Source organism: Hemiscyllium ocellatum, chromosome 12, assembly GCF_020745735.1.
Source record: "Hemiscyllium ocellatum isolate sHemOce1 chromosome 12, sHemOce1.pat.X.cur, whole genome shotgun sequence".
NCBI classification, from domain to species: Eukaryota; Metazoa; Chordata; class Chondrichthyes; order Orectolobiformes; family Hemiscylliidae; genus Hemiscyllium; species Hemiscyllium ocellatum.
The window spans coordinates 23,767,803-23,791,521 of NC_083412.1; the positions used below are offsets into that span (position 1 = coordinate 23,767,803).

The 23,719-nt window shown below is 40.1% G+C and overlaps 1 protein-coding gene across 1 annotated transcript in view; it reads left to right on the forward strand.

The window, feature by feature from the left end:
- The window catches only part of wdfy2 (WD repeat and FYVE domain containing 2), a 42,378-nt gene that overhangs the window by 15,054 nt on the left and 3,605 nt on the right, over positions 1 to 23,719 (forward strand). The window contains exons 3-10 of the mRNA XM_060833401.1: positions 440 to 513; positions 3,912 to 3,966; positions 6,207 to 6,357; positions 6,462 to 6,574; positions 7,274 to 7,400; positions 7,511 to 7,616; positions 16,896 to 16,997; positions 22,419 to 22,549. Coding sequence (XP_060689384.1) covers positions 440 to 513; positions 3,912 to 3,966; positions 6,207 to 6,357; positions 6,462 to 6,574; positions 7,274 to 7,400; positions 7,511 to 7,616; positions 16,896 to 16,997; positions 22,419 to 22,549 — 859 coding nt within the window. The remainder of the gene's footprint in view (positions 1 to 439; positions 514 to 3,911; positions 3,967 to 6,206; positions 6,358 to 6,461; positions 6,575 to 7,273; positions 7,401 to 7,510; positions 7,617 to 16,895; positions 16,998 to 22,418; positions 22,550 to 23,719) is intronic.

Genomic DNA, 23,719 nt, shown 5'->3' on the forward strand with positions numbered 1-23,719 from the left:
TGACATGCTTGAAATTCTTTTGCGGGCAGAATAATGTCACCTGTGATTCCTCTGCAAGATTATTTGTGATGGAGTTGGAGGACAGTAACCAGGCCTTGCCAGACATTGTGCGTGGCAGTCTTAACAGGTTGGGGCTTGTAGCTCCGAGTGAATGGGAGAGGTCTTAGTTAACAGCTGGATACTGTTGAGTACTCCATATAGTTGCACAGATTTATACATGTTAACCTCTGGGAGAAGTGAAACTGCATGCATTCGGTTTGTCATCCATTTTTTCTAGTACATCTTGATAGATGTGTCGAACTTTTAATGAATGTTATGGAATGGTGTTGCATTGAAAAAATACACAACTTTAAAGTGTGAATTAAAACTAACTTTTGGCACTTGGAAAATATTCATGTTGTCCAGTCCACATTACAGTGCACGTTTTTTTCTTCCACAGCTGCATGTTCAAGCATGTCCTTCAATCCAGAAACAAGGCGGCTTTCAGTAGGACTGGACAGTGGTACAGTCTCAGTGAGTACCTGACTGTGAATGAGGGGGATATTTTGTAAATATCTCAAGTGTACCCACTGTGTTTGTGCTTAATATTTTTTTTTAAAGAGGCATCTTCTTTGTTCATTTTCATGCCATGTAGACAGAGGAATTTTTGTTTTTGCACAGAAGTTTTCTTGGGGTGAGTAGTTGTCACAGATCAGGTAATGGGAGAATTTGTCCACTTGAACACTGCCCTTCTCAGCTTGATATTTCCCTTCATTGGTGAATATCGTCACTGTGTCATTGGCAATTGATGGCAGAGGAGAAGAGTGCGTGAAGTGGTCTGAACTGAAATCTGCTTGCTGCTGCTGTGATAGCAGCACACTATCTCCTTAGCACAGTCAAGAAAGATCTTCACCAGTGAACATGACAGGCCATTTTGGCTGAGGACTTCAGGGGTTTCCCAAAGGGCAGAAAAACTTGGATTTCTATTTTTGTCTCAAATGCCCAACAAATCTAGGAATTAAATGCCATTAGTTGAAGTTGAAGACTGTTGCTGTGGCTGTTCATGACAGTTAACTGATGAACTGGACTGATCAGTTATCTGCACTCAGACTTACAACCAAGGCAGTATCCTTTAATCCCCTGCAGGTGAGCTGGAACACCAGTGTCAAGGTTAGTCTGACAGCTGACAAAATAAGCTTCACCTGCAATAAATCCACAGGTATTAATGACCATCAGATCACAAAACTGTTGTCAATGTTGTTACTGGTATCTTTGGAGGAGACTTGGCCTCAGTTCAGTAGCATTCTGCACAGCAAAGAATTAGGCAGAGTCTGATGGTTCTAGTAATGCGAAGAACTGTTGTGGCATTTGATTATGTGGGCATTTGGAGGCAGAGAAGCGGAAGTGACACTATTGGATAATGCAAATGGAATGAGGAGCATGACCTCAGAAAATGCTGAATTCTTAAAACAAAGCAGTCACAATGCTCTGAGGGGTGAGGCAAATGCCATAGAAATTTGGAGGTCCCTGTGCAGAAACCTCTATCAGTACTTTCCTAGGCAATGCACAGTGAGTAAAAATGTGAAGGTCACAGTCCTTGAGGGAATGTTTGAAGAGGGAAAGGTATACCATGGCTGAGGTGCAGGAGGAATCATTAGCTGTCGAAACGCCAAAGAGATTGAAGAGTGAGTAGTTCAGAGGTGAAGGACTAGAGCAATAGAGTAAGTCGATTAGGGAGCAATGTCTAATCTCTATTAATTTCTCAAAATTTAAGACCTGTTTTGTTTACATTGGAATGGGTATCTGATTGTAAATTTAGGTATGAATGACCGGTTAAAATGAGCAGTGGAGACCATCCATTCAGTTGAAATGATTCCCTTGACTCAATTTAAAAGCAGTTTATTTTAAGACATTGTCTACTCTTTAGCCTTCATCCATCAGACTTCAGAAATTTGAAGTTTCTTCCAGACTTGTTGACCCTTTATGGAGTCAGTAATTCTGGTTGGAGACTTTTGGCATGACCTCACAGTCAAGCTCTATGCTATGACAACACATTTGTGCTGGTTTGTAGTAGTTTCATTTGTCTTTTGGATGGATCAATTTGAAAATACATCGTGTGTGTGCATATTACACATGCACTCGCAATTCTCCTAGGATGTCTATTTTAGTTTGAGCTTGTTTGCTTTGGAACTTATTTAGATCCTGATGTGAATTTACTGGTGGGGTGCTAATGCATTATTATTTTCTGCCATTAGGGACCGATGATTTGGGAATCGGCCATCATAACAAACAACAGAAAGAAATGTGCTGATTATAATTGGGGAAACTGACTTGGAGGAGTAACGTGAAAGAATTGTATTTAGCATGGTTGCAATAGTTGTTGGAGTACCCTTGCGTTAATAAACCTACATCCTTACACAGAGCTTGGAAATCTGCAAAAGCAATTTACCAGTGCCACCGTCAATCAAATAAAAAGATAACCAAATCCAAGAAAAAGCTAATTGAATGTGGAGTACCATGTAGACTAGCAGTCTCCTTATTCAAGGAGCAATGTAAATGTTTTGGAAGCAGTTCAGTGAGCATTAACCACGTTAATTCCTGGATTGGTCATGCTGTATTGAGGAAAGGATGGACAGGTTAGGGTTGTATTTAACAGAGTTTTTAAAAATTAAGAGATGGATATGTCTCATAACATCCTGAGGTCTAGACCAGGTGGATGTGGAAAGAATGTTTCACCTTGTGGGAAATTGTAGAACCAAGGTTCACTGTTTAAAAATTAATTGCCACCCATTTAAGACTGATGAGGTGAATTTGTTTTTGAGAATTGCAAACTCTAAAAGTTCATCTAAGTTCATATCAAATTACATTGAGAGAATTGTTTGCAGTCTCATTGTCATAGCATGCAGATGGTATAGAAGCATGCGAAGATGTAAAAAGGATTTACAAGGATAATCCTACAATTGTGAGGTTACACTGACACTGAAAAGATGAATAAACTGGGTCTGTGTCTTCAGAGAGTTCTTGTCATTCTATGTTGGGTAAAAGCTGCCAAATGAAGATATTAACCAAGAAATTGGGGAAGGAACTCAGAAGAAGTGTGTTAAATGCAGACAGTGGGACCATATGGAGTAATTGAGGCTAATTATATAAATGTATTCAAGGGGAGGCTTACTATAAGCATACGAGAGGAAGGAAATCGGAGGTTATGCTCATCGAATTAATTGAGGGAGAATGGAGGATGCTGAATGAGAGAATAAGTGCGTGGACTGGTTGAGGAGCCTTCTTATTCTTGACTGGTATAGTTTATGTCATGTTATGTGAATTGTATTAAATAGAAAGCTATATGGGGAAATCCTTGATTTTTATTTTAATCGTTCATACAATGTGGATTACCTATCTTCAAATCCCAAGTTCCTGTGTTTGGGGTCCTCCTTGTTAGCTGTAGTTTAGGATGTGTTCTGGCTATATTTTAACACCTCGAAACATTTTCTCCGTAGCTAATACTTTACAAACAAAAAAGTGAGTTAATACATTCCGGGTTCATCTTAATAAGAAAGCACCATCAAACTGTTTAACTCGCTCTCCCACAAACACCTAATGGTTCCAGGGCATTAATCTCAACAAAGTTAACAGTAGCAATCATTAATGCAGATTTATGAATCACCTTCTCTATGTGCTTAACTCACTGATCCTCATATCTTCTATGTCAAACTATTTAATATGACTATTTCTTGCACTGAAGAGGTGAATAGTGGACAAATCCTATTCAGAAATCTGCCAAGTTTCAGTACACACTGTCTTTTAAAAATAAAATCTGATGCTAAATTTTCTTAAAATTTTAACTAACTGAAATTTCTGGTGTTTTAATGCAGTAGCTTAAATCTTCATACAAATGATACAAGGGAAGTTTACAATATTTTGTCTTTTGTCAGGAGTTTATTTTGTCAGAGGACTACAACAAAATGACTTCTGCAAAGAGCTACCTCGGTAAGGAACTTCTTGATCAATTCCCAAGGGCAACACAGTAGCTCAGTGGTTAGCACTGCTGCCTCACAGTGCCTGGGACGTGGGTTCGATTCCAGCCTTGGACAGTTATCTGTGTGGAGTTTGCATGTTCTCGCTGTGTCTGTGTGGGTTTCCTCCAGGTGCTCCAGTTTCTTCCCACAATCCAAAGATGTGTAGGTGAGGTGAATTGGACATGCTAAATTCCCTGTAGTGTTCAGGGATGTCTCGGCTGGGTCTATTAGTCAGGGGAAGTGGAGACTAATATGGGTAGGGGAATGGTCTGGGTGGGATGCTCTTTGGAGGGTTTGTGTAGACTCGGTGGGCCAAATGGCTTGCTTCCGCACTGTAGTGATTCTGTGATAATTCAGAATAAGGGAAAAGTCTGAAAGCACAAGAACTGATGACTATATATTTTCATTCCTGCTAAGGGTGAGAAAACTGCTATTTTACCCATCCATGGTGTTTCCCAAGACTTTGTATCAGAGTTCAGAACTGGTAACCTGGGGCAAACCCTTGGTGTGAGGTTTTGTGTTGTGAACAGTCCAGAGACATGAGATGCTGGCTTGTCGCAGTGAGGTTGAAAACTGGTTGATGCTATGCCGAAGAGATAGTGGAGCAGCCTGTCAGTGCTTAACTCAAAGTTCAGTGCCATCACAGTGGAAGACCTGCTAATCCTTTTAACCCTTCCAATGTAGTGCCACTGTTCCTTCCTGAGACAGGTACATTGCACCCCACTGAATGTTGCTGTCTTCAGTGAAATGAATACCTAGATCAAGCAACTGTGGGGGACAGGGTGGCTAAGTCGGGAAATCCCTCTTCAGGGAACAAAACTAGTCAAGAAGACCACTTGGCTGCATACAAAAGGTACCTTATCAACAAGGTGATTTTTGTCCTTCCCTGAAGCAGCTCTAGCTCTTGGTTGAAGGATTTCAGTGAGTCATGAGAATGGACAATAGCACCAATAAATGCACTGTTTTCTGACCAGAAAACTATTCCATCTAACCTAGTTCTGGCCTTCATATTACTTGGGATTCTGCTCCCTCATTCTCCTTAGTCCATTTCACTGAAACAAGCAGTCCTCGTTTGTTTGAGCTGATTTGAGTAACTCTGGTTTTTAATCTTGTTATTCTCCCCATGGCCTGATATTATAAATAGACCACATGAGCTGCTCTGCTTCCATGAAACTCAACTGAGTTGATTATATTCTTGGTAGCTGCAGAGATTAAAGTGATGCTTGCGAGTAGGCATTACTTATTACAATGTCTAGATACTAAGCATGTGACCCTTGGTCTCCCTAGTTTGTCAATATCAGTAGCATTTCCACATAGAAAATTATCACATCGGATTATGAAAGGACCTTTGTGATACACAGTCCAATAGTGTGGGGGTGGTGGGAGGGATTTTAAAAAAAATTTCTGGGCAAATGAGCAAAATACCATAAATGAGCAATTCCTCTGCTTTGGATTGAGGTGCTTGGGAACATGGTGTTCAGCTTGAAGAAATTGCTGGAGCAAAGACCAGCTGTGCATGAGCCTGCAGTATTTGGTATTCAGTGCCAATGCCAAAGCACATTTTTTGGCCTAAGTTTAGTTGGACACATTTGCTTGCTTTCTTTTGTGCAGCTATAAAAAACATGCTTGAGAGCTATTGGCATGCACAGCTTCGACATCTTCCTGTTGAGCAGGCTGAGCTTTCATTCTTACGCAGAGCACTTAATGACTCAGAATCATATAGCATTTCCCCAGGAAGTTGATTCCACATTTGAATCATCCTCTGTAAAAAAAAAATAATAAAATTTGCCAGTCATGTCGTTTTTAAATCACTCTCCCTTCACCTTAAACATGTGCCTCCCCATGTCTTAAAATCCCCCATCCTAGGGAAAAGACAACTACCATTTAACTCTATTTATATCCCTCATTATTTTTAAAACTTGCATAATATCCTAGAAGTCAGGTCTATACTGAAACTAGTCGAAGTAGTAATTAGTACATTTTGTGTCGATCTATTTTTCTTTGCTATTTGAAATTGGGGCAGTGATATTCAACTGTTGTGTATGATTCAGAATGTTCCCATGAATGTAGCAATACTACAAATTGGGAGATTTTGCTTTGGCCTTGATTTAGGTTTCAATCATTTACCACTTTGAGATGTTTTCTTTATGTTAAACTAAAATGCAAGAGTGTTCAAGAGCCAAACTGTTTGTTCCTTTTTGTTTCCCACAGCTCATCAAAACCGAGTGACAATGGTCCTATTTATTTTGGAGATGGAATGGGTGCTGAGCACAGGACAGGACAAAAGCTTCACGTGGCATTGTTCAGAGAGTGGTCGAAGGTTAGGCACCCACAGAACCTCTGCTTGTGCCTCATGTCTGCAGTATCCTCAATACTAATGGTGTGCTATCTTAGGTAGAATGTGGCTTATAGCACCTTGTTTACTGAAGACTACCTTTCGTACTTTTCCATAACCACCAGTCTCAGATTTGATATTGAAACACGACATGCTTTTGTTGGAGATTATTCTGGGCAGGTGACTATTTTGAAGCTTGAACAAGACAATTGTTCTGTTGTTACAACATTCAAAGGACACAGTGGTAAGCTAACCAGAGCTTGTCTAGTTGGAGTTCATGTTTGTCTCCCTGTCTCTACCCAATGATATGCAATCACACAGTCCCCAGCCTCTGCCCATTGATTTTACAATGTTTCCCTCATTGATCTGTGAATATGTTTAAAATGTGAATGATGTTTTAGATTATTTCTAGATAAAGGTCCATACATATTCAAATTGTCAAGAAGCATGTTGGTAATGGAAAGCATGGCAGCTGCTATTGGTTCTGAAATGGTAGAAAGTTGAACAAAATGTCAGCATACAGTTGAAATCAGATGCAGTGTAGGGAGCGTGTAAAGTGAATGTTTTTGGCAACAGTCCAATTTCTGACACATGTCACAGTTACAAACCTCTGGAGCTTCACTGTGGTTGGTGGGAGTGCAGAGAGGTTGTGTCTCCTGAAGTAACTGATGAGGTGACTGCACTGTAATCAAACCTTGGGTGCCCCTATACCTTATGGACTGCGGCAGTTCAAGGAAAAGCTCGCCATCCCTTTCTCCAGGGTAATAGGGAGTGGGCAATAAATACTGGCTTAGCCAGCCATGTCCATATCCCATGAATAAAGAAAAATAAGATTGAATTGACCTACTTAATGGAAATTTAGTAAGTTTGATTTTTGCATGGTTTGAAGCTTTATTTCCAAAGAGCATTTATTTGGACCATATAAAATCCCTCTGTCCTCCAGGCAGCATCACTGCACTTTGTTGGGATCCAGTTCAACGGACATTATTCTCGGGTAGCTCCGATCATTCCATTATAATGTGGGATATAGGAGGAAGAAAGGGAACTGCTATTGAACTACAAGGCCACAAGTGAGTGTTCAGCAGTAATATTGATTCACATGTATATTTGCTCTTCCGACCTGTGCATGAGTGCAATTGTGCTGCTTTAGCTAACTCTTTGTTCTGTTTCTGTCATACAGTGACAAAGTTCAATCCCTTTGTTATGCACATCATACTCGGCAGCTGATCTCTTGTGGTGCAGATGGTGGGATTGTTGTGTGGAACATGGATGTAAAGAGGCAAGAGGTCAGCATGCAATTTCATTCAGTCCTCAAATTTGAACACCATGCAAATAGAATCCAACTCATTTCTAATGATTCAAATGCTTTCAACAGTGAAAGTTCCACCTCCCTCCATCGTGTACTGCACTTGAGTCAGTCCAAAGCAAAAAATGTTCTTAATTTCGATGCTAGTCCATTTGTAATGGTTCAGAGCTGCTCTTGCTGTGTTGATAACCATTAATTACATTCTCAACTATAGTGGGGAGCCAAGGAGAATTTTATGGTTTTTCAGGAAAAGGTGCACAAAGTACTGATTTGTAGCCTGGCAAAGCAGGAACACCGAGGAAAGCAGGCTGGGAAATCAGATTTTGGTCAGCCACTGGCCATCTCAAAGTGTTTCACTGCGTACGGTCAACCAAGTATTTTTGTAATGTAGTCATTGTTATAGTGTCGGAAATGCAATGGCCATTTGCACATAGCAAATTCCCCAAACCAACACTAATGATGACCAGGTAATCCAGTCTTTTCATAATGTTGATGAGGGATAACCTTTTTAACCAATGCCTGATCTGACTGCTCCTGTGCATGTAAAACATCTCATTGCACTATTTTGAAGAGCTGAGGGGCCAATATTTGTCCTTCGATCAGTATCATAAATACAATTTATTTGGTCATGATCACATTGCTGTTTGTGAAACCTTGCTGTGCACAAATTGGCTGCTGTATTTCCTACTTCGCAGCAGTGCTCACACTTCTACAGTACTTAATTGGCCAAGTGCTTTGAGATGTCCAGTGATCATGAAGAGCATTTCATAAATGCAAGTTTTCTTATAAACAACAACTTTCATCTGGTCATAGGTATTGCTGGCAGACAAAAATTGCCCATTCTTTGCTGCTTATTGTTTGATGCAACTGAATGTCTTACCAAGTCACTTAAGAGAACAGTTGAGTTAGTCAACTCTCGTGTCAAACCAGAGTTGCATTTCAACGGTTTAAAAAGAAGTTACATAAATGGCAGACGAGGTCAGGACAGCCAGTTTCTTCCCTCCCCCCACAGGACATTCACAGTTTTATAGTTCATGAGGAGACCACTCAGTCCACCAAGTATGAGCCAGATGTTTTGGAAGAGCAATCCAGTTTCCTCACTTGCTGTTAATTTTCCAATATTTCTGAATTCTAATTTCATTGAAATATTTATGCGATTTCCTTTTAAAAACTATTTTTGAGTGTGTCCACCACTTGACCAAACTGAGCATTTCAAGTTGTAAACAGTTGAAGTAAAAAGATCTTCATGTCATCTCTGGTTCTTTTGGAATTACCTTAAATACACGCTCCCTAGTTACCAATCTTTTTGCCATTGTAACTTTTTTAACATGTATAAATTGTTTGTAAAATGTCTCAATCAAATCTCCTTGAAGCCTCCTCAGTTTTGAGGAGAAAACCTCCTCCAGCCTGTCCAAATAATTTTAATGTATCATTTCTGTAAACATTAAAAAAGTTTTTGTATCCTGTTCAAAGCCTCATGTTCTTAGTAAGCTGACAGTTTTCCAAATGAAAAATATTTTATAAAGATTTTGCATAATTTAGGGAGAGGTGGTGTCATGGTGGTTATGTCACTGGTCTTATTACTCCATTGATTAGACAAATGCTATGCAGACAGTGTTTCAAGTCATCCATATCCACAAACATTCGATTTTCCCCTTTAACATCATTCAACTGCAGCAATGTTTATTATCTGCAGAAAATTACCAAGGCTCCTGAGACAGCACCCTTTCAAACCACAACCACTTCTATCTAGAACAAAAAAGAGCAGCAGGTACCTAGGAACACTACCACCTGCATGCTCACCTCCAAGCCACTCACCATCCTGACTGGAAAATGTATACCTGTTCCTCTGTGTCACTGGGTCAAAATCCTGGAATGCCCCCCTTCACAGCATTATGGGTCTATCGACAGCAAATGGACTGCAGTGGCTCAAGTAGAGAGCTGACTACCACCTTCTTGAGGGGACCTATGGATGTCAATAAATGCTGATACATGCCCCACCCAACCCCCCCCAAAATATCCCATGTGTGAATGCATAGAAAAATGAAATCCTGTGACTGCTGGTGGAGTTGTAGGGTGAATTTAAATTAACTTGATAAGTCAGAAATTAAAAGTTAACTTCAGTAATAGTGATCATGAAGCTGTTGTTAGTGCTGTAAAAATCTGTTTAGTTTACTCATGTTCTTTAGGGAATGAAATCTGATGATTTTGTCTGGTCTGGTCTGGTCTGGTCGATGTATAAGTCCAGAGCCACTGCAATTTGGTTGACCCTTATCTGCTCTCTGAAGTGACCGAACAAGCCATTCAGTTCCCTGCCAGTAATGCTCACATCCCATGAAACAATAACTTTTTCATTGCTATTGTGCTTTATATCCCTCTTTTTAAAGCCCTCACTCCCTTTATGCACTTGTAATCTGCTTGTTGGCCTGTCCTGCCTGTTTCCAAGTTATGCAAGTTATCACAGGCATGTATTTACCCCATCCATTTTATAATTGGTTGTTGTTAGCAAAAGTAGCTAACTAATTTTTTGGGTGGAGTTTCATAGCGATGTATCTGTGTGTTTTACAAGCTTGCCATTTGTTCTGTTGAACCCAGTTGCAGTCCTCCTCGCTAGTTACCTCATGTGTCATCTGTTACAGTTGTCATCTGTACATTTCAAAATTGCACCCGGTATCCCAGAGTCTGTTGTTAACGTACATTAAAATGCATTGGTCTGAATACTTAATGGGAAAGATCTGTATATAACCCTCTTCTGTACAAAGAAAGTGGCCATTTACCATAACTGTTTACTACTAGTAACCAATTTAGAATCCATGCTGTTAATATCTCTTTTATTCATGGACTTCAAATTTTCTAATGTACCTATATGTGACATCTTATTGATCATCTTTTGGAGGTGTATGTCCAGAACATCAGTTGCAATGCTTTGTACACCACCTCTGTTATTTCATTAAAATAAAACTCAAATCATGTCTGTCCAATTAATAAATCCATGCTGCCTTTTCTTCATTAAAAGTCAATATCTTTCACACTGCCAGGATTACGTAGTCATGGAATGGTGACAGAACGGGGCTCTTGTGTGCAATGCTAGTGTCGCTACCTTTGAGCCAAAAGTCCTCAGTTCACTTCCCACCTGCTCCAGGGGTGTGTAATGACATCTCTGAACAGGCCAATTAGAAAATATCTGCAACAAAATATTGTGTGTGTATGGAATGAGCTGCCAGAGGAAGCGGTGGAGGCTAGTACAATTGCAGTACAATAGTAAAAGACATCTGGATGGGTATATGAATAGGAAGGGTTTAGAGGGATATGGGCCAAGTGCTGGCAAATGGGACTAGATTAATTTAGGATGCCTGGCCACATGGACAAGTTGGACCAAAGGGTCTGTTTCCATGCTGTACATCTCTATGACGCTATCTGAAGCACAAAAGGAAGCCACTGCACCTTCCATGTCTGTACCTGCTCTTACAAGAGCAATTTGGCTCTCAGGTAACTTACCTATCCTGTTTTAGAACAAGGGTGTGATATTTACAATTGTCCAGTTCTCTGGCACCAACCCTGTATCTGAGGACAATTGCAGCAGCATCACTGTGTGACTTTGACACTGACTTTGCTCACAAAAAAGATGTAGCCTACCTGAACCTCATGACCTATCTACTTTGAGCTGTCTAGTTACTTATCTTTATATGTTTTTAGCAATATCCTGGCAACCGACTGTTTACCACTGCTTTGACAGAAGCTTTGTCCTAGGTGCAAAGTACTCACTTACTACCTCATCTCTGTGTTCCATCTCCACCGATAGTTCCTCCTCCCTTACCTCTTTTGACTGTCCTTTTACTGTTGATGTGCTTTTTGGAAGACCTTTGGATTTTGTGCTATGTTCAAAAGTGTTTTATTCTTCTTCTGTCTCCAGATCTCTCGTTTCCTTCCTTCATTTCAGCACTTAGTATACTCAGCCTTGTTGTTATAACACTGATATCTGCTTTCCACTGCTTTTTGCGGTTTTATCTGACTCAAACTCCTTTGTCCTGATGAGAGCTCAGGCTTTGGCTGCTCACTCATTCCCCCAGACGTACACTTAAGGTAGAGCCAAAGCATCCTTAAATTGGCAACCTGAGCTGTTTTACATTTGGCTTACCAGTATTCGCCTTGAATTAACCTGGGGCTAGATTTCTTGTCAATTTGCTGAAACTAGCCCCTTTCTGTAACTAATATCCAGATTATGATAACTATTCCTAAGATGCTTCCCATTTGATCCATAACGTTCCCCAGAACCAGATCCAGCATTGCTTGCTCCCACTTTGAGCAAGAAAGATGCTAATGAGAGAGGTTCTCCTGCGCATTTGTAAGGAATTTCTGTTCTTTGCTCTTAATAGCCACTGGAGAAAGTGAGGTCTGCAGATGCTGGAGATCAGAGCTGAAAATGTGTTGCTGGAAAAGCGCAGCAGGTCAGGCAGCATTCGAGGAACAGGCGATTCGACGTTTCGGGCATTCCTGAAGAAGGGCTTATGCCCGAAACGTCGAATCTCCTGTTCCTTGGATGCTGCCTGACCTGCTGCGCTTTTCCAGCAACACATTTTCAGCTCTTAATAGTCACTGTCCAATATGATTAGTTTTTTTTTGCCTACCATTATCACTAAATTTCATGCATCCCTCAGTAATTTCTCCACCAATCCCATCTCTTAACTACTGTCAATTATTTGGTGACCGAAAACTACATTGAGTGGCGTAACAGCTCTTCAATTGTGAACTAACTTCAACTGAATAGTTTGCTTGATTAGTCAAGTATATTCCCTTTAAGAAACTAAGGTAGCAATGTTCATTTTACAGTTTAAGGTCCATTTTCACTGAAATAAACTCTTTTATTTTGAGGTTCCTTTTGAAACTGAATGCAAATTCTCAAACTTCTACAGTGCTCTTAATTTCTGGATTACAGTCTGGGTTTAGCTCACTTAAGATCTTGAACACTTTTCTGCCCTAAAGCTTTGACTCTTGTTAATCTGTTTATGCATCTTCCTGCCTTGGTTAAATGTCAAAATCGAAATTATGGCTCCATGTAGATTTCTTGGTAGCTGAATCTGCTTGTTATACATCTGGCTGATCCTGAGAAAAACTATCAAAGATGTTATTCAACTAAATAACATTGCTGTGATATTTGTACAATACAGTTTTCAACACATTTACACTTTTTAAACGACAGACTTTTCCTTTAAAGTTTGGGTCAGGGTATTTATCATTAACAAGAAGAAAGTATGCTGGATTTCTGGAATGATGAGTCATCGTTGTAGTGTATCTGTTAAAGAATAGTTGAATAAGTGGCCTGTTCCTGTAATTTCTGTTGCTGAATTTGTAATCTGTGGAACCCATGGAGGAGTCCAGGCACTTGGTCCAACAAATAAACAAGCGCATAACATGGGAATGAGAGACACCCAGTCTGCTTTTGTGGCTTCCTCTTAGCCTGTCCAATCACGCCAAGACATTTTTAAGTGTGGTGACTTATTTTTTGGACTAGTCTGAACATGGATTTTAAAAGAAATGTAGCTTTAGATTGCGAGACTTGTTCATCTAACTAATTCACAATTCCAGCGACTTCAGGTTAACTTACTCTGCGCACTAATTAACAAAACTACTGATTGAGCAACAAGATTTGGCATTACATGTTGCACTCCACCCATTCTGCTGTTAACTAATGGGCTCAGGTGTTTATGTAGAGCCGCAGTTCAATTAGGTGATTTATTTAGCAGCCTTTGTCCCCTTTAGTCATGTTCCAAATGAGGACTGTGGTAAAGTTGAATTGACTTTAAATGGTCATACCATAGTTTTCTCCATTGCTGCAAGTAGATGCTGTTCCTTTGCCATCAAGCAAATAAGGTTGCAGAGAGTACCCAGTAGTTATTAAGCTGTTGGCAATTGACTGATAGGAAAGAAGCAAGAATAGTCAGAAGCAAGTGTATCTAGGAGTGTTGAGGAAAGAAATACCATTTAAAGATTTACATATGAAACTTCCAGCAAGCATATGCTTTAACTGGAATATATGGTTTCATTAAACCAACAGCTTCCCATCTTAATGAGTCCTTTGTTAAATATAAATAGCAAATGGACTAACATGTTGTGATCGTGCATGCTAAAAAAATGCGTGATATTAAGTTTTTTTTCTTGGTTTAACTGTCAATAAAATAGATTTTTAAATACCGCCTCAAATAGTTTTTCATGGAAATTAGCAACTGTGTTTTTTCACAAATCCTTGCATTTTAATTGTTTAATCAAAACTTTGTGCACCCAAAATAGAATCCTTAATTTTGAATTTGTCCCTCAATTTAATGCAAGTGTTTTCAGGATCTTGGCTTTTGATGTTTTGCATTGAGCAATGGTATTCCATGTTCACACTGAAACCCACAAGTTGATTGTGGATATTTGCAGGTGCGGGGCAAGGATGTGGAGGTGGATTATCATCTGTAACATGAAACAGAAGTTTGTCACACATGGGGTGGTGTGCATCTGTTCTGAAATCTTCAAAATATTTGGTTTCTAAACATAAAATTAAACTGGGCTAAATTTCCCAACGGTTAAGTCTTACTGGGGAAAAGATTTCTCTGGTGCATTAGGTCTGCATAAACAGAGAACACAGCTGGTTATGTTGGGAAACTATGCAATCTTAATATTGTGCACATCTCTGTTTTCCTTAGCTTGTTGATGATTTTTGAAAGCATTTTATCCTTTAACAACACTAGCCACTCCCGCCCCCCCCTTCCAAATATCTAGTAAGACCTGTTATGAAGCAAACACCTATGTCTAAACTAAGCGTTGAATTCAGCTTACAGCATTGTTCCCTCAAAGCTATGTAAGTACAAAAGAATTGCAGTGTCGACTCACAAGTTCTCCCCTTTTAAGATACCATACAAAGCAAACTAAGTTTTATGTGTGGAAATGAAGAGACCACACAAAAAAAATTGAAAGGAGCATTAACTTGCACTGCAGCTTAATTGTGGAAAACATCCAGTGAACAGTTGAGAGCAGAAAAGCTTAATTGTTGTTGACTGAGTCCTCCAAATGTTTTGGTGTTTTTGTGTTATCAGGAAATAATTGAGGCAAAACTCTCCAATTAACTGACAGTGATAAGCAATGCCCCCAGTTTTTCACTCCACGTGCTAATTATCATGTTTGGAAATAGATGGCAATATCACTTTTTTCACTTACAAAAAGACATTGTAAATTGTGAAGTGAGCAGAAAATTGTATGCAGATGAAAACATTAAGCAGGTGGATAGAGAAAAAGAAAATTGAAGCGGTTTCCACATTGTCAAGGCCTGTGCATGATGAAAGCCTTTTCTTGAGACACTGACTGTAATTTGGGCTTATGAGACCACAGGTAAATGGAGCTTGTATTCTTGGAGAAAGGGAGAAAAGTTAGTGAAGGGCTATCATAAGAAGTTGATGGTAATTCCGTTTGCCTTAAGGCTATATTGGAAGAAATTTGTAAATTATACTGCAATGTTGACTGAAGTAGCTACATAGTGCAACATGTATCCTTTCTTAGCACAGCAGTGTCTTGAACTGACAGCTGAAAGTGGCACGTTTTTTGAAGCTTAAAGCTAGCATCATTCTTAAATCAGACATTTCCGTCGTTATTTCTTAGTTTTGTTTTAGAGCTATGTTTTTAATTTAATTAACTGCAGGCAAATTTGTAATGTCTTCAATCTCTGAATGTAGTTCATCCTCAGAATTACTGGCTGCATGTTCATTGTTAATGCATGACTGCTGTATTTTTTTTCTTTTACTGGAATTCTTTCCACGTACTGTATTAAGCCTCCAAGGTAAAGCAGAGTGGGCGGCACGGTGGCACAGTGGTTAGCACTGCTGCCTCTCAGCACCAGGGACCTGGGTTCAATTCCTGCCTCGGGCAACTGTCTGCATGGGTTTCCTCCGGGTGCTCCGGTTTCCTCCCATTAGTCCAAAGACGTGCAGGTTAGGTGAATTGGCCATACTAAATTGCCCATAGTGTTAGGTGAAGGGGTAAATGTAGGAGAATGGGTCTGGATGGGTTGCCCTTCGGAGGGTCAGTGTGGACTTGTTGGGCCGAAGGGCCTGTTTCCACACTGTAGGGAATCTAATCTAATGCATGTGCACATGTCATTCTTTAAGTGAGAGTTTGGGAAAGGGCATGCCACCTTCCCATGTTTCCAATGTTGTCAGGAGCTTGCTTCACTGTACTTTGATAAGCTGCTGGTTTGTATGTAGAGTTTGACCTTGACTTTACAAATGCAAGAGAGCATATTCGAAATAAGTTATGTCTTATTATGTAGTTCGTGAAGTAATATTTCATGTAGGATCTGTGAAAATGTAATTGTTATCTTCTTCCATCTAATCCTCTGACAGTGCCCTCCAAATTTGTGACCTCTATCACTTGGAACTGTAAGGGTGTTTGAAGGGAACTGGCAGCTGGTGGTATTCCTGAAGAGTCTCACGACACTGACTTAGCAGTTTATCACTGTTGCTGCATCAAAATCCTGGAACTCCCTCCCTAACAGCCCTGTGGGTATCCTTACATCCTAAGGACCACAGCAGCTCAAGAAGGCAGGTCACCATTATCTCCTCCAGGGCAATATTGACTCCTGCATTCCCAACATTACAAGACTGACTGCACTAAAAATTCCTCTATCACTACGAACCACTTTGGGATATCCTGTGTTTATGAAAAAGTGCTTTATAAATGCAAGTGTTTTTGATTCCGGGCTATATTTTAATGCACAGTGCAAACAACTGGTTTAGATTTGTTTGGAGCCACTGACTTAAATTTTAAGACTATATATTGTATTCCATGCTAGGTTGTTGTTTTGAAAAAGTTGTCAGCTGGATGAATGTCATATATCAATTGTGGCATCTTTCAAGATGCATTCTAGAATATCACATGTCTGTCTGAATGTAGTTTGTCAAGAGACCCTATTAAAAACAGGATTCAGTGCATCGAGATAAAGTGCAAAATTAAAGTCTCTTGACTATAACAGTGCTTGAATTCCAATATTACTGGAGTATGCATAGTAGAATCCGTTTTCTGTGCTGCCTTCAGGTGGTTGCATTGAACTATCGTCACGATCAGTGGAAGAACAGGATGCAAAACAAATCCTCCCTTTTTAATTTTGAATTTCAATGATCATCCAGGAAAGTGGTGTGCTTATTGAATTGTGTTTCTACCCTGAACTTAAAGCTTTTGAGTTACCTTTTCGTGAACTAACTCCTTTTTCTCTCCATTTTAATATTAGACTCCTGATTGGTTAGATAGTGATTCCTGCCAGAAATGTGACCAGCCTTTCTTCTGGAACTTCAAACAAATGTGGGACAGTAAGAAAATTGGCTTGAGACAGGTATGCAACACTACTATGTAAGAACAAAAGTTGTAAGCTGGCCTTTAGTGCATTAAAGTCTATGTAATACAGAGCCAAATACAAATGTGCTGCCCCAGTAATCTGCAGGAAATGAGAATTCTTCTCATTGGGAGCAGAACCAATAATACACAGTACAATGAAAAACAACTAACGATTTTATTTGCATTTGGAATTATTTAAAATGGTGCTTTCAATTGAAAAAAGCCTCACAAGTTGTATAAATAAAAAAGCTGAGATGTTATTTTTAGTAACAATATATTGGTAAAATGTGAATACGTTTTCAGATTATCAGTATGAGATTGAATATTCATAATCGAGGTAATGTTCCGAGTGGTATTTGCAAACCTAAAGCGAGCCATCAATCTTATTTTTTAGTATCGATCCTTCGTAAGACCCTAATGAGCAAAGACAAAAAGCAGGTTTTTTGGTTTGGTCATATAATACATCTTTTTATTGTCAAATTTGCGTTTTGGTTTGAGTTAAATTACTTCACATGAAAAACCGTAAGAATTAGTTAGCTCAGAATGAATTGTAAGTATCTTGAATCAAGTAACTTTGTATCTTCCTGCTTCTGGAAAGATCCCATGGTATGTTGTGATGGATTGTAGACCAGCTCATTAATAGTATGTTGTGATGGATTGTAGACCAGCTCATTAAAGCATCAGATGTGCTCCATTTCAGTTATCTTTGTCGTGACTGAAAATTGAAAGAGATGTTTTGACCATCATTTTATCTGACTCAAACAGATTTGTTATGAACAGTCTATTGTTGTAATGCACAAGTGCAGTTTGGTGCTGCAGTTTTTCATATTCAAGATGAAATCTGACCATTCTGTCTATGACATGAAAAATATTATTTTCTAATCATAATAACACATACAAACTGACGGTCATCTCTGATCCAGAGTGGTAAGGCCTAACCTTTTGAGTGTAACATTCTGAACAATTGTCAATATTCTGTTGACTAAAGCAAACAATCTACTTTCTCTCAGAAGTTAGCTCTTCTGTTTCATACAAGGAACAGATTCTTTTGGTTAGTTTGATTCCTAAATAAATAAAATGAGCAACACTTGTGATGAGCTTAATGACCTTTTCTAATTCAGTTCTGCAGGATTACAGGCAGGCGAGGAAGGAGCTTAAAAATGGTCTGAGGAGAGCCAGGAGGGGGCACGAGAAAGGCTTGGCAGAACAGATTAGGGAGAACACAAAGACATTTTACACTTATGTGAGGAATAAGAGAATAGTCAAAGAAAGAGTAGGGCCGACAGGGATAGCATAGGGAATTTGTGTGTAGAGTCTGAGGATGTAGGGGAAGCCCTAAATGAGTTTTTTGCTTCTTTGTTTCTTTTGTAAAGACACTGTGTAGTGAATGAAACCTTTGAAGAGCAGATGTGTATGGTGAAATGGATAGAGATAGAGGAAGCTGATGTGCTGAAAATTTTGTCAAACATTAAGATTGACAAGTCGCCAGGCCCAGACCAGATTTGTCTTCAGCTGCTTTGGGAAACGAGAAATGTAATCGCTTCGCCACTTGCGAAGATCTTTTCATCCTCCCTCTCCACTGGAGTTGTACCTGAGGACTGGAGAGATGCAAATGTAATTCCTCTCTTCAAGAAAGGAAATAGGGAAATCTCCGGCAATTACAGACCAGTAAGTCTCACGTCTGTCGTCTGCAAGGTGTTAGAAAGGATTCTGAGGGATAGGATTTATGACCATCTGGAAGAGCATGGCTTGATTAAATGCAGTCAGCACTGTTTTGTGAGGGGCAGGTCATGCCTCACAAACCTTATTGAGTTCTTTGATGTGACTAGAAAAGTTGATGAGGAGCGAGCTGTGGATGTAGTGTATGTGGACTTCAGCAAGGCATTTGATCACGTTCCCCATGGTAGGCTCATTCAGAAGGTCAGGAGGAATGGGATTCAGGGAACGTAGCTGTTTGGATACAGAATTGGCTGGCCAACAGAAGACAGTGAGTGGTAGTAGAAGGAAAATATTCTGCCTGGAAGTCTGTGGTGAGTGGTGTTCCGTAGGGCTCTGTCCTTGGGCCTCTATTGTTTGTAATTTTTATTATTGACTTGGATGAGGGGATTGAAGGATGGGTCGGCAAGTTTGCAGATGACACAAAGGTTGGAGGTATCGTTGACAGTATAGAGGGCTGTTGTAGGCTGCAGCGGGACGTTGACAGGATGCAGAGATGGGCTGAGAGGTGGCAGATGGAGTTCTACCTGGATAAATGCCAAGTGATACATTTTGGAAGGTCGAATTTGAAAGCTGAGTACAGGATTAAGGATAGGATTCTTGGCAGTGTGGAGGAACAGAGGGATCTTGGGGTGCAGATACATAGATCCCTTAAAATGGCCACCCAAGTGGACAGGGTTGTGAAGAAAGCATATGGTGTTTTGGCTTTCATTAACAGGGGATTGAGTTTAAGAGTCGTGAGATCTTGTTGCAGCTCCATAAAACTTTGGTTAGAGCGCACTTGGAATACTGTGTCCAGTTCTGGTCACCTTATAATAAGAAAGATGTGGATGCTTTGGAGAGGGTTCAGAGGAGGTTTACCAGGATGCTGCCTGGACTTGGAGGGCTTATCTTCTGAGGAGAGGTTGACTGAGCTCGGACTTTTTTCATTGGAGAAAAGGGGGAGAAGAGGGGTCCTAATTGAGGTATGTAAGATAATGAGAGGTGTAGATAGAGTCAATAGCCAGAGACTATTTCCCAGGGCAGAAATGACCAACACGAGGGGTCATAGTTTTAAGCTGGTTGGAGCGAAGTATGGAGGGGATGTCAGAGGCAGGTTCTTTACACAGAGTTTTGAGAGCATGGAATGCGTTGCCAGCAGCAGTTGTGGAGGCAGGGTCATTGGGGACATTTAAGAGATTCCTGGACATGCGTACGGTCACAGAAATTTGAGGGTGCACACATGAGAATCAGTGGTCGGCACAACATCGTGGGCTGAAGGGCCTGTTCTGTGCTGTACTGTTCTATGTTCTCATTATAATCTTTTGTATCAAAACGTGTTCAGCAGATGAAATATGCCAGCAAAGCTGCTATGACTGTGCTTTCCGTAATTGAGGGTCAAAAATGTTAATTGTCACGTATTCTACCTGTCCATAATTTTGCCAGTTGCCTAGTTGAATTTTATGTTGTGTTCATTGGAGCGTTGTCAGTCAATTTTACTAGAGTAAAACTGCAAGTGCTGAAGAAACTCAGCAGGTCTGCAGCATCTGTTGAGAGAGAAACAAAGCTAGCACTTCTAATCCAATCTGGCTCCTGTTTGGAACTCCTGTCAATGATCACAGAATTCTTATGGCACAGAATGAGGCCAGTCAGCCCAATGTGTCTGCACCAGCTCTTCAAATGAGTTTCATTACCTAACACCAATCTCCTTTTGCACACTATTTCTATTGAAATAATCACTCTGCTGTCTTGAATAATTCAGCCTGCCTCCTCTACATTTCCAGGTAGTGCATTCCATACCATAAGTAACTACTCACTGTGATTTTTTTTTGCCTCACATCATCCTTGCTTCTTTTGCACATCTTTTTAAATCTAAGCGCTCTCTTTCTGGTTCCTTTTATGAGTGGGCACAGCATCTTTCTATGTACTCTATCCAGATTTTAAAAAGTCTGTCAAATCTCCTATCAACTGCACTGTCTCCAAGGAGAACTGTCCCAGTCTGTTCTCCTGACTGAAGTTTCTCATTCCTGAAACCAAGCGAGTAAATCGCTTCTGAAACCTCTCGGGCACATATTCTTCTTTTCTATAATGTGGCACCCACAAATGTACACGGTAGTCCAGTTGAGGTCTAACAAATGTCTTATACAAGTTGTACATCATCTCCTTGTTTTTGTACTTTATGTCCCTGTTAATAAAGCAGAAGGCACTTTATGAACAGCTCTCTTCAGCTGTCCTGCCACTTCTAGTGATCGTGCACAAATTCACACAGTCGTCTCTACTCTGATACTCCCTTTAGAATTATGGCCCCATCTACATTGTCTTTGTATGTTCTTCCCACCAAAGTGCAATACCTCACACTTCTCTGCATTGAACCTCATCTACCACACATTCCACCGACACCTCAATGTCCTTTTCATCAATGCTGTCGTCATTATTTACAATTCTTCAAAGTTTCGTGTCATCTGCAAGCTTTGCAATTGCCCCCTGCACACCAAGATCCAGATCATTAATCAATATTGGGAAAAGTATAGGCTCCGATACAGACCACGGGGCTCTCCACGAAGAATCTTTCTCCTGGCCAATACGTATCCATTGACTCTCTCTTTCTTATATCTCATTCAAACATTGCTACTGTCCTTTTCATACCCTGAGGTTTAATTTTCCTCAAGTCTGTTGTGTGACACTGTATAAAATGCCTTCTGGAAATCCATGTGCACCTTCCCTGAGTCCAAGGGAGACTATAAGATTACATAGCTGAAAATGTGTTGCTGGAAAAGCGCAGCAGGTCAGGCAGCATCCAAGGAACAGGAAATTCAACGTTTCGGGCAAGAGCCCTTCATCAGGAAGATACGTATCAACTGTGTTACGATCATCAAGCCTTTCCCTTAGCTCGTCAAATATAAACTCAAGTGTCTTAGTTAAACACAACTTTTCATTCAGGAATCTATCCTGACTGTGGAAAATCAATCCACCTTTTTCCATGTGTTAATAATTCATCCTAGAAGCTTCCCCACCACTGCAGTTAAACTGACTGGTCTGCAATTGCTGGGGTTATCCTGACAACATTTCTTGAACAATTATCCAGTTTGTTGTTTACAATTATCTAGTCTTTTGGCACCTCCCTTGAGTTCAAGGGAGACTAAAAGATTACATGGTCAACATAATCAATTTTACTTTCAACAAAAGATTGTTCTAATACTTCCAGACAGAGGAACAAGAGTGAATCATTTGCCTTTACGCTCTATAATCTCAAACTACCTCAAGTACTTTTAAATATCCTTGTTTTAACAAAATTTTGTCAATCCCATTGTTTAATTTTCAGTTAACTCCCAGCATGACAAGGTTTTTGGAGGAGAGAATTTCAGACTTGCACTGTTTTTTGTGTGAACATTTGCTTCTTGAATTCATCCCTGAACAAATTAATAATATTTTGAGACTATGCCTTTTGTCCATGTTTTTTCAGTAAATAAATTAGTTCATTGACCTTACCAGCTTTGTTAATTATCTTAAGCACGTCAATTAAATCATCCCTAGATCTTCTGTGTTCAGGGGCATACACACTTAGGCTGTGTACTTTATCCTCATCATTGAAACCTGCCCGCCTGGTAATCTTCAGCTAGGACTAGAATCATTTTGGCCAAATTTCAGTTCAGATTTTTTGTCCGGATGAATCTGTGGTAGGTCTAGTTACAATATGCTGTGTCTTTATCTGTTTTTGCTTTAGCACCATTGCAGAAAATGTGGGAAAGCTCTGTGTGGGAAGTGCAGCTCAAAGCGATCCTCCATTCCATTGATGGGATTTGAGTTTGAAGTAAGGGTCTGTGACAGCTGCTTTGAATCAATAACAGATGAAGAGTAAGTATAGTGAAAAATTACAGTTTGGCAAGGCTCTTGTTAAACTTTACAGTCGTGATATAATTGATAGGCAGCTTCATTTTGATTATGTTCCACATGTTTGAGAATATCTATCTGGAACCCATCAAAACGGGAAAGGTACTTTTAACATGGGAGTTCTAGTTAAGTCACCATCTGTACTTATGCTTGTTATGATTTCAAACTATGTGATGTACCTTTATTTCAAATTAGAGATCAGTTTAAATTGAGAGGGGTCCATTTTTGTGTATTGAGTCAAATTTGCTGAGTAATCACAGTTCAGCCAGAAAATCTGTGGATTTGGTTTGAATCACACACAAATCAAGACAGATACTTCAGTAGAGTGCTGAATTCTTGTGGGTACAATCTTGCAGTTGATGAAACTGGATTTCCTTGTGACTTGAGGGAATGAAGATGGGTTTCAACCAATGGACATTGCCCAAATTGGAGAAAGTATAAGTTTTTACGGCAAGTAAGGACATCAAAGGTGGAGGTGAGGGATTTGTAAATCAGATCGGCAGTTAAGAATTCAGCTCACTGGAGGACCAACGGGTAAGGCATTTGCAGCTTAAAAGTTGAGTTGCTAGTGACTTGGGAGAGTTGTTTGAAGAGGATATTCTGAAGGAAGGTGATGTTGGAAAAATATTTAGAAATTCTGGACAGTGGAGAGGGCCTTGCCTGGGCAGCATAGAGGCTCAGTGGTTAGCATTGGGATTCTCAGTGCCAGAGACCCAAATTCCATTTTCCCCAAACTGTCTGTGTGGAGTTTGCACATTCTACCCATGTCTGCGTGGGTTTCCTCTGGGTACTCTGGTTTCCTTCTACAGTCCAAAGATGTGCGGGCTAGGTGGATTAGCTAGGGGAAGTGGAGGGTTATGGGGATAGAGGGGTGGAAAGCTGGATCTGGATCTGGACAGGATGCTCTTCGAAGGGTTGGTCATGACTCGATGAGCCGATTGGCCTGCTTCCACACTGTACGGATTCTGTGTTTGTGATTGCACCTGTAGAATGTATAAGACAGGTGACTGTGAATATGATATGAGGTGGGGGAATTTATCTTATCAGAAAGGTGGGGCAGTGGATGTAACATGGGTGTCTCTCAAAGAAAGAAAAAGCACCTTGACTCAAAATGGGGACACGAAACTGGGCTGA